Source organism: Podarcis melisellensis, assembly GCF_964234715.1.
Source record: "Podarcis melisellensis genome assembly, chromosome: 3".
NCBI lineage: Eukaryota > Metazoa > Chordata > Lepidosauria > Squamata > Lacertidae > Podarcis > Podarcis melisellensis.
Window position 1 is genome coordinate 28,667,483 of NC_138530.1, and position 18,252 is coordinate 28,685,734.

The following is an 18,252-nucleotide window of genomic DNA, read 5'->3' on the forward strand; positions in this document are numbered from 1 at the left end:
TGAAAGCCATTGTAGCTGCTGCTGCTGCTGCTTAACTGTATTTTCTTTGACGTGACTTTATGCATGCTCATTTCTATAATTCTACTGGCATTTTGTTGTTCAAAGTAAAGTTCTGTAGGCTGGAAAGCAGTCTACTTTTGTCCCTGTTTACTCAGAAGCAAATCCCGTCAATCTGTTAGTGCCCTGGAATTCAGCAGTTTGTACTGGGGCAGTGGAGGCTGATTCTGTAGGGCCAGTGGGGCACTGCCCCACCAAACACATTCTGCCCTCAATTTCTACCTGCCTGCCTCCTTGCAACCAGGTCAAGGGGTTGGCACTGCCCATCAGCATCCTGCTCCTTGGGCTTAGTATTAATTTTGTAGAGGAGGAAGCAGGGAAAACCAGGGCATGAAACACTAGTGGACTGGAGGTTGGAAAACATGAGTTATTTGCCCATTTTTTATGTATGTGCTGAATATCTGACCTGATTAAATGAGCCACCACTGACATGTACCAGTGCATAAACCAAGGGTGATGGTCTTGGGTTGCTGCTGAATCCTGAACACCAAAAATGGAAGATTCAGCAGCTGGAGAGGAATAGTATTGGAAGCAACTGAATCTTAATTGGGAATACTCATCTGTCAGTTGGATTGTGCAGTTTCTGTCCACATACATTTAAAGCAGCATGGTGTGAAAGTGGCCATTGCCTCCAAGTCAAAGAACTGCTATAGAAACTGTGCACATTCCAGCTGATAAGGAGTGAATGTGGCCAGGGAAGAACTCTGTCATAAGCAAGGTAGGTGGGATGAAACTGGGAGTAAGTAAGGTTGCATCCAAAGGCCTGATGTTAATTTTGGCGTCCACCACCTGTATCATGCTTTAGCTTGCCCTGCCAGATCAGACAAAAGACCTGTCCATCAAAGCATCCTGTTTCCTACAGTGGGAGACTAGATATTTTGGGAAAGCACCCCAGGCGGGCGATGAGCGTGATATCCCTGACTTGCTACAATCCCCTAGCGACTGGCATTCAGAGGCAGGCTTCCTCTGATCCTAGAAGTGCTGTATGGCCCATTGATGCCCTCCGTGCATGTTTCTGATTAAGTGCTGGGCTTAAGCTTGCAGGAGCTTCATCCTTGGTCAGTGTCAACCTGAAGCATGCGTTTATTCGCCTGGTTTGAAACAGAACCCAAGTGAGGCTGTTAAATATTGGGTGTACATGGAGACAGGTTGCCTTCCTTGGGTGGTCCCCCAGCAAAGACTCAGAAGGCGAACCTGTAATTCCACAGCTCTGTGGCTAATTAAAGCAGGACAAACACAACACTTCTGTGTTCTGGAGATGAAGTTATCCAGAATAGAATGGAGACCAGGTGCTGTAAACAATTCTCTGCAATGTTTGCTTACTGGGAATGCTTTCCAGCAGCTGTAGCAGAGCCTCCTGATTAAGAGCTGCTGATGGGACTGTGGGTGTTCAATTGTGTACATCATTTTTCACATTTGTGTCTTGAAGCCAGTATAACTTGCTGCTTGGTTTTGTTCCAAGACAGCAGTGGCCAATTCCATCACCCACCCACCAATTGAAATTGCATTCTGCAGAGAGGACTGGAGTTTATTTTCAGTATGGCTCCCAACTGACTGAAGCCTTTTTAAAAAATGATTTATCACTTGCCTTTGCTTAAATCTAAATGCATTTTGCCTATTTCTAAAGCTGTAATGCCCCTTTGAGGCCCTAGAGGGATTTTTGTTTCTTCCTCGTAGAAATTCTAAATGACCTGATAAACCAAAGTTGCCACATGAAAGAAATAGTTGTCTTTAATATTCCTCCTCATTTTGGGGACCTGGGATATACAGTAATTATTATAGTAATGCACCAAAGCCAAAATGGCTTAAGAATGAAGCAAGTTCAAGGCCTTTCAGCCAGCATTAGGGAACACTTAAATGCTGTATTGCCATTGATTCCCACTGCCTGCTGTTTGCTTCAGTTACCTATTTTTACTGAGGAGGGGGTGGGTGAGGGAGGTCAAGTTTGTTCCTGATGTGCAATGTACATGGTAGCTACAAATGCAGATGGGAAGGAAAAGCCATCGTAAGATTTCCTTTAAATCTCTTTTTGCTATGGAGAGCTGCTAAGTCGATACAGCTGGGAAAGCAATGCCCTTTTCAGTCTCAGTCCCACTGATTCACAGGGAGCTTAAATGTTCAAGCTTGCAGCGGTTGTATTTAGCCATTCTTAGTATATAGCATTCTCTCAATGTCCCAGCTGATGTCTTTGCCTATCAAAAACTTGATTTGTTTTTACATCCAAAGACTGCTCATGCAATCAAGAATTAAAGCGGGGGAAATGGGTAGAAGCTCACTTGTGCTGTGGTTTGGCAAACTCAGTGACAAGAGAATTCCTAGGTAAATTCCCATCTTCAAAGTTTGGCCACAATGCTGTGCAAGGCCAAATGAAGATTTTACTGTATTTTTCGCTCTATAAGACGCACCAGACCATAAGACGCACCTAGTTTTTGGAGGAGGAAAACAAGAAAAAAAAATATTCTGAATCTCAGAAGCCAGAACAGCAAGAGGGATCATTGCACAGCGAAAGCAGCAATCCCTCTTGCTGTTCTGGCTTCTGGGAGAGCTGCGCAGCCTGCATTCGCTCCATAAGACGCACACACATTTCCCCTTACTTTTTAGGAGAGAAAAAGTGAGTCTTATAGAGTAAAAACTACGGTACATACTTAACTAGAAAAGTCACAAGCCCACCCCCCAAAGAATTTTTTTTGGATGAAGGTTTGAATGCTTTCCAATGATTGGCATTCAGCCCCCCTGTAAAAATTGCAGTGCCCCAACTGGGGCTGGTTTTATTGCCTCCAAAGGGTTGTCTTGTCTCTATTTTTATTTTACTAATTGAGCTTGGACTGCCAATATGTTTCTACTAAATGGAAATTGGTTTGCCCTGGTAAATGAGTCCTCAGAGTAATGAGCAAAAAGCTGCTGCAAAACATGTTTACTTGTAAGTCCTTTTGATTTCAGTACAAGAGCTTAAGTTTGCCGTTTCTAAGAAGTATTTCTCACATACACGTTGGACTGGTTGGGAAGCAACAATAAACAATGGTTTGTTATGAGCGCCAGTCTTGGGATTTCAGCCCTCCATTGTGCTCTGTGTGTAAGAGGAGAGGAGAGGGAGAGCTTCTGCTTCTGGTGTAGAAGAAACTGCAGTTTGTTCCACCAGAAGCAGACCTTTGCTGCAAGGATAATGTTAGGAAATAAGACAAGACTATCCAGTCCCCATTGAAATTTTGCATGCTTTGATGCCTAGTAAATGACAACTTGTTGAAAACATGAACAGAGATGAGACACTGCACCTAAGCACCAAATGAAATTTACAATTTTTTCGCTTTGCACCAATGAAGCAAACGTAGAAGACCAGTCATCTTCTTTTCTGGGTGGTTGGGTAAGGAATTTTGCACACTATTCCTTCAGCCGTATGATGGTATCATTCTTATTACAAAAATGCAAAAAGAAGTGCCTATGTAGGTGTGGGGTTTTGTGAATATACACCTCTCTGCACTCCTGTGCCAAGATACAGATTGTTTTGGCTTCTCAGGAATGTGCCATTTTGGAAGGCAAGGAATGTAGGCCTTGGCTTAATAAGGTAGAATTAAAGTTGCGTCATGTTGCAGGTGCCAGGAATAAGTTTGTTAGAGGAAGTTGGATTCTGGCATTAGATAATACGTTTTTGCAGAGGGAGAGTCGATGTGAGCTAATTGCTAATCATGTAGACAAGGACCTTATTGTGTTCTTTGGACTCTTTCTCTTCTCTTTTAGGAGAATGGGTCAGAATCGATTCACATGTTGGCCCATGGGGTGAAGTCAATGAGCACATCAGACGTGCTGATTTGTGTTTGTGGGCTTTGAGTTTTAAAAATATGTTAGGTGGCCCAAGGTGCTTCTCTGTCAGTGGGTGTCCTCCCACAAGACAAGTTTTCCATATGGCTGTCACTTCCATGTAGAAAATCACATATACTCTTCATATACACAGTGATGTATGAAAAGTGTATATGTCTATTTTGCTATGTAGATTTGGTGCAGAAACTCAGGACTTTTCACTGTACATATAGCAGATCGGTGTTAGAAATTCAGATATATCAGCTAGATGCCAAATAGCTCCTTAAACCAAGGTTACAGTCACCAAAATAGAATGTTGCCATTTGGGGGCAAGACAGCTCTAAAGCCTTGTTTTTCAAATGTTTTACTGACTGTGATTGATTATCAGTTAAACATCTGGCTACTTCAGATGACAACCCTTGAGAACTAAAAGAAGAAAAGTCACTTTATCCAGGGACAGTCCACATACCTATTGGCCTATTCCTACCCCCTTCTTCTTAATGGTGACACAGACAATTCATAGTATAAGGATATTCTTCACAACTGTGAGCAGGGGCTGGGGTAAGTAAAGACAAGATACAACAATTAACTATAATGTTGTTCACTGCTCCTGCTCAGGCTGCACAGAAAAAAGCATTTTGGTTTCTGAAATTCATTCTGATTGTTCAGATAAAAATATACAGTGGTACCTTGGGTTACGTACTTAATTCGTTGCGGAGGTCTGTTCTTAACCTGAAACTGTTCTTAACCTGAGGTACCACTTTAGCTAATGGGACCTCCTGCTGCCACCGCGCCGTCGGAGCATGATTTCTGTTCTTATCCTGAAGCAAAGTTCTTAATCTGAAGCACTATTTCTGGGTTAGCAGAGTCTGTAACTTGAAGCGTATGTAACCTGAAGTGTATGTAACCCGAGGTACCACTGTAACTAGTAGAATTCTACAGGATGTGGTATTAGTGTGTGAAAACAGTCCAGATCCATTGATCCCCAGGCAGGCACCTCCCGATGGTGGAGATGCCCAGGCATCTTGACTTGGTTGCAAGTGGCCAAGAGCCAGGTGAAGAATTGCACCTAGTGCCTGGCTGATTTCATGAATTCATGTGTGCACCCATCAAACACTAGACACATGAGATCTGTGCTGGTTTCTACCCTGCAGGAAAGAAAGGAAGTGATCTTAATGGTGATGGGGCTTGGTTAGGAGGGAGCGTTACAGCTTGACAATGGTTCTTGGTAATAGCAAGAACTCTCTTGGTGGGTTTGTGTAAGCCTCAAAGCTTACCAAACCAATCCATAGAATTAATTACAATGGAACCTAACAATAATTGTAAAAAAATGCTATTTACAACAACAACAATCTTTATTACGGTCCAGAGACCAACAAAACATTACAAATCAATACAGAGTTCATACAGCCTACCTCCAGGTTAATCAAGCACTTTGTTTGGAATATAGGGCTCATTTGTTCTTTCAACCACCGATAAAAACTTTGCCACTGCCAAAGTTCTAGCTTTTGTCCGGTCTTCCAGTAGGAACCTGACATAGTGAGCCTCTGACTTTCCCGGGAAAGGCACCAGCAAGGGTAGTATCAGTTCAGCCCTGGCCTGCTCATACTTCGCACAATGTAACAAAATATGATTTATGGACTCGATGTCTTGAGCACACGAGCAAAGTCTGTCCTGGTAGGGAACTCCTCTCAACCTACCATCCAGCACTGCAGAGGGGAAGACATTCAGTCTGGCCTTGGTGAAAAGGCTTCGATAGTTAGGTACTGTCAGGTTTTTGATGTAAGGTGTTAACTCAAAGACATACCCATATTGAACTCCTGCTGCCAGTGGACTACAGACTGCGTGTGACCGAGATCGCAAGTCACTGTGTGCATTGTCCCATAATCTTTGCTTTAAAGCCTTTTGGGCGCCTTCATAGCCCAGGTAATACAGTTGGGGGGGAGACAGACCAATAGAGGTGGCTTTTTTAGCCATGGTTTTCTGCCATTTGCTGACAAATTCCTCATTGGTGATATGTTGGTACAGACCCTTCCCTAGATTAAACACTGAAATCCTGAGCCAATGTCTTAGGGCAGCCCACCATGCTCTAGCTGAAATTGGGCATTCACCAGCTTCCAACAGAAGTACGGAGTTGGGGACGCAGTTAGGTACCTGCAGCAGAGATCGTATAAATTTTGCCTGAAAGCCATCTAGCTTTGGCAGGTCCCCATTATGCCAGACATTTGCTGCATACAGGAGTTGGGAAACGGGCTTTGCGTTGAAAACCCTTAAGGCTGCTGGAACATATTTGCCGCCCTTTGTGAAGAAGAATTTATGTATGGCTAGCTTTGTAATCTCCGCCTTTTGAAGGGAGGTTTGCCAATGGTGCTTCCAAGATCTTGTATGATGGAATGTGAGCCCTAGGTAACTGAAGTATTTTACCTGTTCGAGGTTATGGCCATCCAGCACCCATTTAGACTGGGAGAATCTTCTTTCGAAGACTAAGATTTTAGATTTTTCATAATTAATGGATAAACCATTTCCAGAACAGTAATCAGAAAATTTCCTCAGCAGATAATTCAAGCCCGGCCTGGAACGCGAGATGATGGCTGCGTCATCAGCATACAACAACAAAGGGGTCCTTCTCATTCCTATTTTTGGAATGTGTCCATCTGGGTCCATTAAGTTCTCTTCTAGGTCATTTAGGAATAGGCAGAACAATGTGGGGGCCAAAATACAACCCTGTCTCACCCCCCTAGTCATCTCGATGCTGTTCGATAGCTGTCCCTGTCGACCGCATCGGACCTGCAGTTTGGTTCCATTGTACAGGGCTTTTATAAGAAAGAGAAGTCGTTTGTCCTGCAAGATCAGACTCAATTTGGACCATAGCTGGGATCTGGGGATGGAGTCAAATGCTGATTTCAGGTCCATAAAGGCCACGAAGAGTTTACCCTGTAGGTGTCTGGTATACTTCTCAGCTAGGAAGGACAGCATTAGACAGTGGTCTGTTGTTGAATGATTCTCACGGAAAGCTGCCTGGGCTTCAGATAGTATATTATGTTCATTTAGAAAAGTTGTCAATTTGCTACTGAGGAAATGGGCATATAGTTTCCCAATTATTGAGAGCAGGCTAATAGGCCTATAATTGGAAGGTACATTTGGGTGGCCTCTCTTAAAGATTGGGACTACTATAGCATGTTTCCAGCTATATGGTACCTTACCAGAGTTATTTACTACCGTAAAGAGTGCTGCCAGAAGCGGGGCCCACCAGTGCTGGTTTGATGTAATCACCTCAGCTGGGATAAAGTCTTTCCCCGGAGCCTTTCCGCTCTTCAGCTTCCCAATTAATGTATGGACTTCCTCCACAGTTACTGGCCTCCAATTAGGGAGCAGTGACAATTGTACCCTGTCATCCTCCTGTAAACTGGAAGGGAGGTTTGGATTTTCCATAAATATATTTCTGAAGTGGTTCTCCCAAACCTGAGCTGGAATGACACAGCTGGGGGCTGAGGAGCTATTTCTCATTGAGTCGGAGACCAGTTGCCAAAAGAGTTTAGTTTCATTGTTTAGTGAGGCATTCAATAGTAGGGACCAGGAATTTTGTTCGGACTGCCTTTTTTTTGAGGCCAAAAGGGCTTTGTACTCTTTTTTGATTTTGAAATAAGATTGAGGTAAGTAGCTTAATCCAGCGTTTCTATAGGCCAAATAGGCGTTCCTTAGGGCTTCCTTCTTTGTGTGGCACTCTTGGTCAAACCAACTGCGCCCTTTCGCAGTGCGTGGCTTGCCGGCTGAGTTTATGTTAACCGAGACCACATCCTGCAAGGACTCAATGAGATTTTCATAAGCTGTCAGGGAGGAGTCTATTGATAAATTGTTTATTATAATTGATCTTAACTTAATTGCAGTTTGTGAATTCAATCTATTCTCAACTGCAATTGCTATCTCAGGTGTCCATTTTTTCCTACGCAATGCTGGATCATTTGCTTTGTCTATGTCCTCATGTTCTATGTGAGAGTGCTGAATTGAATTTTGGCCGGTAATGGAGATGATAAGAGGTAAGTGGTCACTTTCAGTCCTATTATCTATTGTGAATTTTTTAATTGATTCGAAGGCCTGTCTGTTAGTGAGACAGTAGTCTACTGTGCTGGCCCCATTTGAATTTATGAATGTGTACTCGCCTTCTCTGTCCCCGGGGAATGCCCCATTAGCAATGATCAGATCCAGACTTATTTGTAAAAAAGCCAGGCAGAATCCAGCATAGTTGATTTGGCAATCTTTCGAATGTCTACGTGGGGGTGGGTTTAGCAAGAGGGCGCTATTTTCCTTTAGATCTCTTAATATTGGGAATTTTATTTCCAGGCTATCATCATTTGAGCCTATTCTGGCATTCATATCTCCCATTAGGTAAAATGGCGAGCCAGGGTACCTAATTTGTAGGGAATAAAGGAAACTATGGATTTTACGCCACGTGCTCTCTATCTGTGTTTGCACTGTATATGGTGGAATATACACTGAAACAAAAATAATACTCTTGGATTCCATATGCAAGGTGATCCCCAGTGCCAGCTGCTCGAAAACTGAGCACTCAATAACTTGTGACGTCAATTGAGTGGAAACCAGAGTTACTAGGCCCCCCCTTGGTCGTCCCCTTCCAATGCTATTTAATAGTGGGATGTGAGGGGCAGGGGGAAGGAAGAATGCAGATGGGTCTGGTTTTTTGCAAGATTACATCCTTCTGGAGCAGTTATGTATATGAGGTATTTCATTAATACTTACCTTTAAGTTAAAAAAAATATTTAGGCTGCAGTCCCACTATACCTGCATACCAGGGAACTCAACAGGACCTGGGAATTTCTGATTAGATGTGGTTAGAATTATGCTGCTAGTTTGATGTTGAACACGGCTGAGCTGTATTTAATGGGACTGAAAACGAATCATAACCGTGGATCTCTCTGTAAATTTTCTTTGGTAAATGTTTATTAAAAAGAAAGCGCTAAATGCCTTGTTGATGCAATAGCACTGCAGTCCTATATGTTTCTATCTAGAAGTAAGCTCCATTGAGTTCAGTGGGATTTATCCCCCCACATAATTGTATATAGGAATGCAAACTAAATTTGTTAAGCCACAGGACATGTTTAGCTTTTGCTGCAAAGGCTATGTTTTGGTATGCTACTGCTTGAATTGTAGCCACCACAAAGTGGTGCTGTTGCACTGTAGAAAATGTCTTTTTTGCTTCTTCATTCTCAAATAACGGACAACTAGTGAAGTGCTAAATCCTTAGTAAAAACCAAACTTCTGTCTTTTTTATACCTTCTCAAAGTAGCCTTATACCACCTGCTTCCAAGCAAAAAAACAAATTCAGAGTAAAATTACCAGTGTATTGCTATCCAGATATGAACTTGTTGAACAACAACAACATGGCAGCTTTCTGCTATGATGATAGACAATTAAGTCATACTCTGAATAGACCCACTGAAATCAGTGGGTCTCCTTTTAGTGTGACTATCATCAGATATTGCACCATATGACTGACTGACACCAAGGAGGCTTTTGGGTAACTAACCAGATACGCTAAATGTTAACTTTGGGGTGAGTTGTTTGTTGGAGGGCTTTATGAAACCCATGTTTTGTGTTGGTGCAATGTGCCAGGTAATGTCTTAATGAAGTTGTATCTTGAGAGTAATTAAAGAGAGGGAGCTTAGATTGCCACATAGAAGCTTTTTTTAAAAGACACTGTTTCCTGGGTTAACTATAGATTAATCCATATGGGGACGGGGGAGGTCAAAGGGCACCATGCCATGCTTGTAGCCTGTCTGAAAATAGCCAGCACTCTTGCTACTTAAGCACCCAACGCTGTGTCCTTGCATGCACCTTGTTTGCAGAAATAAAATGAAGCCGGTCCTCAGTTCACATGTATTTTGAAATCTCTTGGAATGACACGGAGTTGGGAGTTGCACGCATGATCCAAAAGCTTTTTAACTTGATCCACCAAGAGAGATTTGGGAGTATGGGGGAGATGTCGTTGTGCATTCCTGTACACTCTGCAGTGCTCTCTGCTTTCCTGTAGATCCCAGATGTAGTTTTTGCGTTCATCTGCTAGTCCTTGAGTGCTGAGAGATTAAGTGATGTATGTCATGCATGAGCCAGCCCTCGGATTACTACTAAAATGCTGCATTTCTTACAGATGTCAAAATAAGCTCTCTAACATGTTTGATAATGGAGTATGCTGTAAACTATTTACTGAAGAAGTCTCCGGTTAAACATCTTCAGTTTAGAGGTGGGAATCACCCTTCTTTGGGGATTCATGGAGCTTATGTGATTGCCATACAGTGCCAAGCACTCGTGGATGAGGGCTGAGTTTCTAGAGGTATTTCATGTAGACTTTAGGCCTGCTTTTGGTCACCTCGCGGGACCAAAACCACCAGGAGTTTGCGTGCAATTCTCCTCGGTCGCTTTAAATGCAATTGACCATGGTATCCCATGGCTCGGAATTTGAGGCACCATTTTCAAGTGCTTTTGTTCGGTGGCCTCTTCCAAAAGATGTGCTGGCAGACTGTTCTTCTACTCGGTTGCATTCATGTTTTGGTGTCTTCCTGGTGGTGGTTCACCCTGTTCTTAACAGGGTTGTGCTCCCCCCAAAAGGGGCAGGCTGCCTGGGGGATGTTCCAGCATTGTCAGTGAGGCCACATGTTGCCTCTGTAGGCCAGGTTGCTTTTCACCAGCTTAGGTTGGCAGGCATGCCAGGTATAGGTCTGCTTTGGGTAGATATAGCCCAACGTCAGTGTTCTATGTTCTTCTGATAACCTATGTTTCAGTGACCTGATGGTTGGGCTACTGTAATACCATACACGGGGCTGCCTGGCCAGGCAACATGATCGGTTTGTAGCAGTGCTTTGTCAGCTCTGCAAGCTGGGTTTAGTTGACTTCAGGACTGTGAAGGACTCCCTGCTAAGATCTTCAGTAGAGGCAAGTCTTCTCTTGAGTACCTCCACTCTATGGGGTGTCATGGGTAGCTACTGGAAAAAAACCCTTTTGATGCTTCTTTGACTTACTGATTTTCTTGCTTTTATGATGCCTTGTCTTACGTACATTTATTTCTTTTTTAAATTGGATCTTGGGCCTTTCTTTTGTAAGCTCTAGCCGTGTGAGTAGGTGTCAGATGTGAGCTATGCAAGGTGGGGTTTGAGTGAAGATATTAATAATAGCAATTTATTTGCCACCCATCTGATTGAGTTGTCCCAGCCACTGGACAGCTTGCAACAGATTAGAAAACCACAGTAAAACATCAAACATTAAAAACTTCCCTATACAGGGCTGGCTTCAGATGTCTTCTAAAGTCAGATAGTTGTTTAGTTCCATGACATCTGAGAGGAGGGCGTTCCACAGCCGTAGGTGAGAGACTACTGTGATACTAAGAAGGCCCTCTGCGTGGGGGTACTTTCATTACTTTTTAAAGGTTTCCATTACTTTTTAAAGCAAGATCCCTGTAGGGATCAGGTAGCATATCTATAATTCTAAATATAGTCTTGTCTTGGATGCTTCCAGTTAAGGAAACTTAATTTGCTTCTGCTTGATATTACCATTCACACTCGTCTCCTTTCCCAACCCTCAGGATGAATCTAGATCGGAAGATGGACCGGCCTGGAGTATATTGCGAGACGACTTCATGATGGGAGCTTCCATGAAAGACTGGGATAAACAGAGTGATGGGGAAAACGCTGCTGGAGAAGACAGTGGAATCAAGGAGGAGAGTGAAAGTGACTCAGACCGATGAAATCCAAAGTGATTCAAAAACTAGTGGGGGTTTTTTGGGGGGTGGTTAATATAAAGATTCTTGGTTCAAGCAAGGATGCCTTTTTCTTACAGACAGTCTCTTTGAAGGTTGAGGGGAAACTCGTTTTAACAAAGCATCGTCCAACAATCCTGAAATCTGCAGTATTTCCTCTCTAAAGATGTCTAATTTATACATATTTCCAAAACAAAGCTGTACAGTCAAAACAGCAGCACCTGCCCAGTCGGAAAAAGGGAGGGTTTTTTGCCAAGGTCTCTATGAGTTTAAATATTAACATGATGCTTGCATTTCCACCTCTCTGTTTGTAACTTGGCTAGGTGTTTATCAGTTCATAAAATAAAACAGTGAAATATCCTTACCATGTAAAATTATTTGCTTCTATAGAGACTTAACTTTTCTTGGCTTCGAAAGGCTTTGTAGGTAATAAAGCAACCATTAATGTGTGATTTTGGTCTCTGAGCGTTGATATAACTGGAGACGACCATGAAAACTTAATTTTAAAAGGAGGAGGAAAAGCCAGGAAATGTAGCCATACTGTGTCCTCCTTTTTCCATATGTGTGTTTGTGTGTGGAGGGGGCAATGGCTTTGAATCCTCTTTAATATATTAAGTTTGCACTCTGAAAGTTAATTGAAATTTGAGATACCAGGGCTGGGATCCAAAGGACTGTGTAACTAATTCCACACACCCAGGGAGACTTTGGGATTTCTATGCTACGTGATGCATCCCTTTAGAAGCCGAGCGGAGTTTCAAAAACAATTTGTTGCGAAACGACTGTTTTTGTGTTTCTTTTCAAAAGCTTTGTTGGGTAAATAGCAAACAAAATAAAACAAGAGCAACAACAGTGTGTTAAACTGCAAATAAAATTAGGCAGATCCTTCAGCAGATACAGCAAGAAATAAAAGCCGCCATAATCTGTAGTGGTTGGGTTTTTTAAAATACAAATAAAAGCCATCTAGGCTGTTGGGCCTAGCTAAATCTTTTGAGTCCTCAGATTTTTCTCATTTCTGGAATGAAAATGATCCCAATGGATTGGGGCAATGATAACAACAGAAAAACTGAAGGGAGGAAGGTGACAGAACTTGGCATTCTTGTGCCTGTCCCATCTCCCGTCTGAGATCCTAACCCAATAGCAACATGACGCCTGGAGAACACACTCTTCGCTGAGGCTTCCCCAGTCCTCTTCTGCAGGGCCATGGAATTGGAGTGAATTGCTCCCGCTCCCTTTTCTGGCCAGAAATTGACTGGGTGTGTCTTGGTCTTGGTGCCTGACCACTGCTTGATGGGTCTATCCGCTGAGTGGAAAGATCCCTCTAATTCAAGGATCTCTCTAAGAGTTGAAGGGCAGTAGGATGAGCAAGATTAACCTCCCTTCACTGCAGAGTCTTGTGTCTTGGTTCAAGTAGAGCAGGGCTGTCGCAACAGGTCAGTCGTGATCTACTGGTTGATCGAGGGGTGCCCCTGGTCGATCTTTGGACCCCCCAAAAAGAAGCTCAACAATTCTGTTCCATACAATGGGTAGATCACTGCCAGTGTTTTCGACATTCCTTTAGTAGAGGAAGCAGCTGGCCACTTTCAGCCCTTCAGGTGTCCATCCCAAACGATTCAGTGATTCCCCCCTCCCCCCCTCCACTGGTGCCAGATGTGATGACACTCAGGGCTTTTTTCTTTTCTGGGGGTACTCTTTTTCGTCATTGTTAAAATGTGTGGCGCTTACTGTAACAGCTTCATGGTGAGCGCCAGTACCTATTTTTCTAGAAGAAAAGCACTGGTGACACTTTACCTCAAGGTGCTTGTACAGGGAGTTATTCTGAGTGACGATAGCGGTTCACCTCAGAGGTAAGCTGCAACAGCCACTCAAAACAACTCTACAACCAGAGAGCAGTTACCAGTTGTTAAAATGTAAAATAAGACTCGTGTGTCTCCTGAGTTTGGCTACCTGCGTCAACGCAGCTTTATGATAGACCAATACAGTTAAAGATTGCAATAGGTTCTTTCTTGGCACCCGTCTGTCTCTGGATACAATGAAGGAGTGTGCCTTTGGGGGTGAGGTCAAGCCATTGGGCGGTGGCAGCTCCTGCTGTAGAGACTGCTTTGTTGCTATTGGGGCAGGTGAAGGTGTCCAGTTGTGCTGCTGCAGATGTACCAGGGCACATCTATTATACCAGTTAAGGATTAAAAGCAACAGTTATTTTGGATTTAAATCTAGAGCCTGTGACCCCCATGTGCACAGGCTTCAAAACCCACTTGCGGATCACAAGATAATGGAATAGATGGATGGGAATGTCTGTTATAATAATAGGCCTTCATGCTTGATGGCTGGGAAATTTGGATGGACAAATTTTCTACAATTTTCCTACTGTAACCTATTTGAAACTAGATTCTGTTTCTAGGTGTGCTTTTTTATATGAGCTTGAAAACAGCCTCCTGCATCTTTAATCATTTAGTGCCAATATGGCGCTACTGATTTAAACCGCAAGAAACTTGCTCTCAATAAACAAGCCTGCTTTTGAATTCAGTAGAAAGGCACCAATTATTCCTAGTGAAATCCTTGTTTGATGTTCCTAATGCATGGAGAGGTGAGGTTAATCTTCCTCTTTAGTAGGGCACCGAAGGAAAATTACATTTGAGCATCTGGATGGGATGGTAAATTGCCAGGTATTGCAGTATACGTCTCCTGTAGCAGCAGATGCAAGCACTCTTTAATTCGTGATATATATTTTTTAACTAAGGGCTTAGGGCAGGTTACAACTGTTCTTACAAGCAAAACGATTAAACGGAAACAGCTGAAATATAAAACATCAGAGTAAAACCCCAGACAATGTCAATACCAGAATTCCAAATACCAGCTTCAGCTTTTGACCAACCCTAGGGCAACCCAGATTCCATTTTGTAGCACTTCTTCAAGGGACGATTTCTGTGTGAATGTTCAAAAGATGGGAGGGGGGGGACACATCAAAAACACCCTTGCTTTGTCGGCTTGATGCATGGATGGTGTGGTCAAAGCAAGGTAGCCCCCTAGCAGTGTGGGGAAAGTAATTACGAGTTTGAGTATAAGCAGTCACTCACATATACATGCAGTGCATTGAAATTATATTTTGTGAAATTTCTAGAATAGAGAGCCACTTTGTGTGGACCTTTCCACCTAAGCCTCCATGATCCATCCAGGATTACCCTACTAATTTTAGTGAACTGTGCTGCTTTTATGGTTTTGCTCTGACCTATAAGTTTGGAGCCTGTTATTACAATTTCCCCCCGATTTTTCAGGGGGTTGGACCAGATGACACTTGGGTGCCTTCCAACTCTTAAGATTCCTTTTTCTTTTTTTGAAATAATTTTTATTGGTCTTACAAAATAAATCACACAATTAACATAATTACATTTTAAAAAATCAAACAAGATTCTTCTGAATCTTAGGCCTCCCCTCCATGGGTCCTTTAAATATCTTAATCAACTGCGTATTATAGTTCACCCGAATTATAGTTCTCCAAAATCCAACTCTTAAGATTCTATGTTGGTATTTTTGCATACTGCTTAAGGATTCTTAAATATTAAGCCACTTAGAAATGCTTTTAAATAAATATACTCGAAGGTGCCATAGGACTCTTTGTTCCTTTACATATTGATCTAAAATAATCAGTTTTTGAAAAGTTGGGCTAGGGCCAAGTTCTTGTAGTATCGAACCAACATTAGCTTAGTTTATGCATTTGTGAGGCATGTATAAAAGGTGCTGGGATTTGAAACCCAGTTTCAAGTTGTGAGTTTCATTTGTTTTCTTTCTTGCTGATAGTACAGTGGCTCTGGAACAGATTGTGAATCAGATCCCTTCACAGATAGGCTGCTCAGCAACAAATAGTACTTTGCTTTGGAGCAATCTTCAAAGCTATAAAATAAAGAGGAATACAATCTTTAAAAAGCAAAGTTAAACATATTTAGAATAAGACATTTCCCCAAAAGGAGTAGTTTTAAGAACTGCATGTCTGCACCTGCACTGTAGAGCATAGATTCTGGAACAGAACTTGAATTTCCTAGGAGATGTTCTTCGTATAATGAAAGGGTAGGTTATCCTCACGGTGGCAGTGATTTGAAACTGGATACCATATTTGTCAAAGGGATGGTTGATTCTTAGGCAGTCTGACTTCTAATACATGGTTATCTAGTTTTACTGAAATGTGTGTAGCTGATACTGCTAATTATTCTTTGGGATGGTTTATGAAGCATTCCTTGCTTTGTTCGGCATGCCCAAATAGTATTTGACCTCTTTGTTGCTCTCCTGTGATTTCCATCCTTGGGTGGGCATGTGCATTGCTCAGGTGCTCAATTTGGGTTCTGTAAATGGAAGCAAGGGGCTTCCATTGAATCAGATCCTTGCACAAGTGGAACGACTTCGCTTTGCTTCCTCCCCCCTTACCCCTGCCTGCATCTTGCGCCACACCCAAATTTGCTCTGGAGACTTGGGGGGCAGGGACCCAAAAAACAAAATTTAAGAAGCATGCAGTGGAAGCGGGAAGTCTGTTGGGCAAGAAAAAGTCATTCTGCTTACGCAATAATTTACACTATGTTGAATACAACCCAAGGTCTGTAGTGAGTAATTTGGCCACCAGTGAACCTTGTAGTAACCTTGTGAAATAGTTTCTCATCTTTAAAATGGGAATAACTTGATGTTGACAAGGTGCTGAAACCACTACAAATAAGGCTACGGCTGACTATGGATTTGAACCAGGGTGGAAAATGAAGATAGAGTGATGTGTGTCTGTGAGCCTCTGGCTCCTGTGTGTCTGGGATGCAGAGAATTGTACAAAGACAGTGGTGGCATCTGCCGTCCTAGCCCATTTTTGCCACTTGATGGCTGCCTATGGCTGACTGCCGCCTCTGGCTGGAAAACGCTCCCCATCCCTGATTTAGACCCAGACATCCCATGTCCGTGTCCAACATCTGGTGGGATGTGGGGGCCATTTCCTTTTTTATCTTGCGTTTGTCTGTTGCCCTGACACATCATGAAATCAGTCCTGGTGTTCCTGTGTACTGAGCCAACTTGAGACTAGTAATCGACTCTTTGCATTGCTTTTTCAGCTCCTAAAGGGCTGTGAATAAATCTTAATTATTTTACTCCTTTCAGCCATTCGTTTTTGGTTTTGTTTATGTTTTTTAAGAATCTTTCAGTCATGATGCAATCATCTGAATTCCAGGCCATTCCTCCTCCTAATTAACCTGCTTTCATCATCCTAATAAAGTTATCCAAATGGCAAAGTGTAATTTAGATTAATTTGCTTCTCCCTGCAAGTCATGTTATTCAAGTAGTTAGATTTTCCAGCCAGATAGCATGCATGGTTGGTGACAGTAAATGTGAACGTTATGTCAACAGCAGGGAGCAGAAGAATTAAAGAAAGCCAAATGAAGACCATTTGGGTCAGGAACTGAGCGCAATGAGCAGATCTGAACATTTTCTTTAGAAGACATGTATAGACCCAATTGGGAATTGTTGGCCATTCCGATTTTGATGAAGCACAGATAAGGATAAACTTTTGGTCTTTTCACTGTTTCCCACATGTAGACCTGTTGATAAAAAACTAAATACTTGTCTGCTTGTGCAAGACTAGGGGTTAATCAGGGAATAATTCATTGGATGTTTGTATAAATGCTGGCTAATTTAAACGAACAATGAAGGATGTTTTGGGGCCAGAGCAGAGAGGCAAAAGCATTTCCATACAATGCAACGTGGTTTGTCATCAGTTTTGCCCAGACTTACAATCGTATTATGTGACCCGGCAATGATGCCTGTGGTCCAGTGTAACTTCCAAGGCATTGAGCCATGGGAGAGGACCTTATTTCACTTTACTAAGCCAAGATAGTAATGATCCTTTTGGCTATGCATGCGGTTTTTGTACCACCAACCAACCAAGTCTCCCATTAACTACAGTTTCCCATTTTGTTAACTATGGTTAACATCACTGGAATATGCCAGGAGGTTAAGCCATGATTTGAAGTTGGCTTAACATCCTGGCTTGTTCCAGAGCTGTTAACCGCGGCTCCCCAGTTTGAGTGAAACGGGAAACTCTAGTTAATGGAAGACAGCCTTGGTTTGTCTGCTCCCGCCATAAAGTGAGGAGTGAAAGGGCTGCAAGGCTGGCCAAAATTGTTCATATCTTGGCTTGTTAAGATGGGAAATGATAATCTGAACTCTCCCAGTATGCGGCCCGGCAATGATGCCTGCAGTCCTAGGAGAGCATTGCAACCACAAGAGTTGCCATCAGGAGGCTGAACTGTGCCTGGATGTGCCAGGCTGCATATTATTTTTGACTGCATCCATGTGGGTGGCAGGGATGCCTCAGGTGGAAGTACATTGTTCGCCCCTGAAAGCAGGTTCGGGGGAAATCTAAAACATCGTTGAGATGTAATAAAGCAATATATTTATGTTGCATTTGGAGTGACTGGTTAAAATAGTTCCTGATACTGAGGTTGCGTTTGTGCAAACCTGGCTCAGCAGTTTCCTCTGCCAAATTATTCTACTTCCTTGATTAATCAAATCATTCTGCCAGTAATGATACCTTCAATCATTTTGTCCTTTCTGCATTTGAAGCTAGGGAAATATGCCAGTTCAACCTATGGTATTTATTTTTAATGTAA

At 42.6% G+C, this 18,252-nt stretch overlaps 1 protein-coding gene across 1 annotated transcript in view; it reads left to right on the forward strand.

Moving 5' to 3' along the window:
- Positions 1-11,980, forward strand: part of RRP15 (ribosomal RNA processing 15 homolog) — a 32,388-nt gene extending 20,408 nt beyond the window's left edge. The window contains exon 5 of the mRNA XM_081904406.1: positions 11,447-11,980. Within this exon, the coding sequence (XP_081760532.1) occupies positions 11,447-11,608 (162 nt within the window). The 3' untranslated portion in view covers positions 11,609-11,980. The remainder of the gene's footprint in view (positions 1-11,446) is intronic.
- Positions 11,981-18,252: the final 6,272 nt, after the last annotated feature.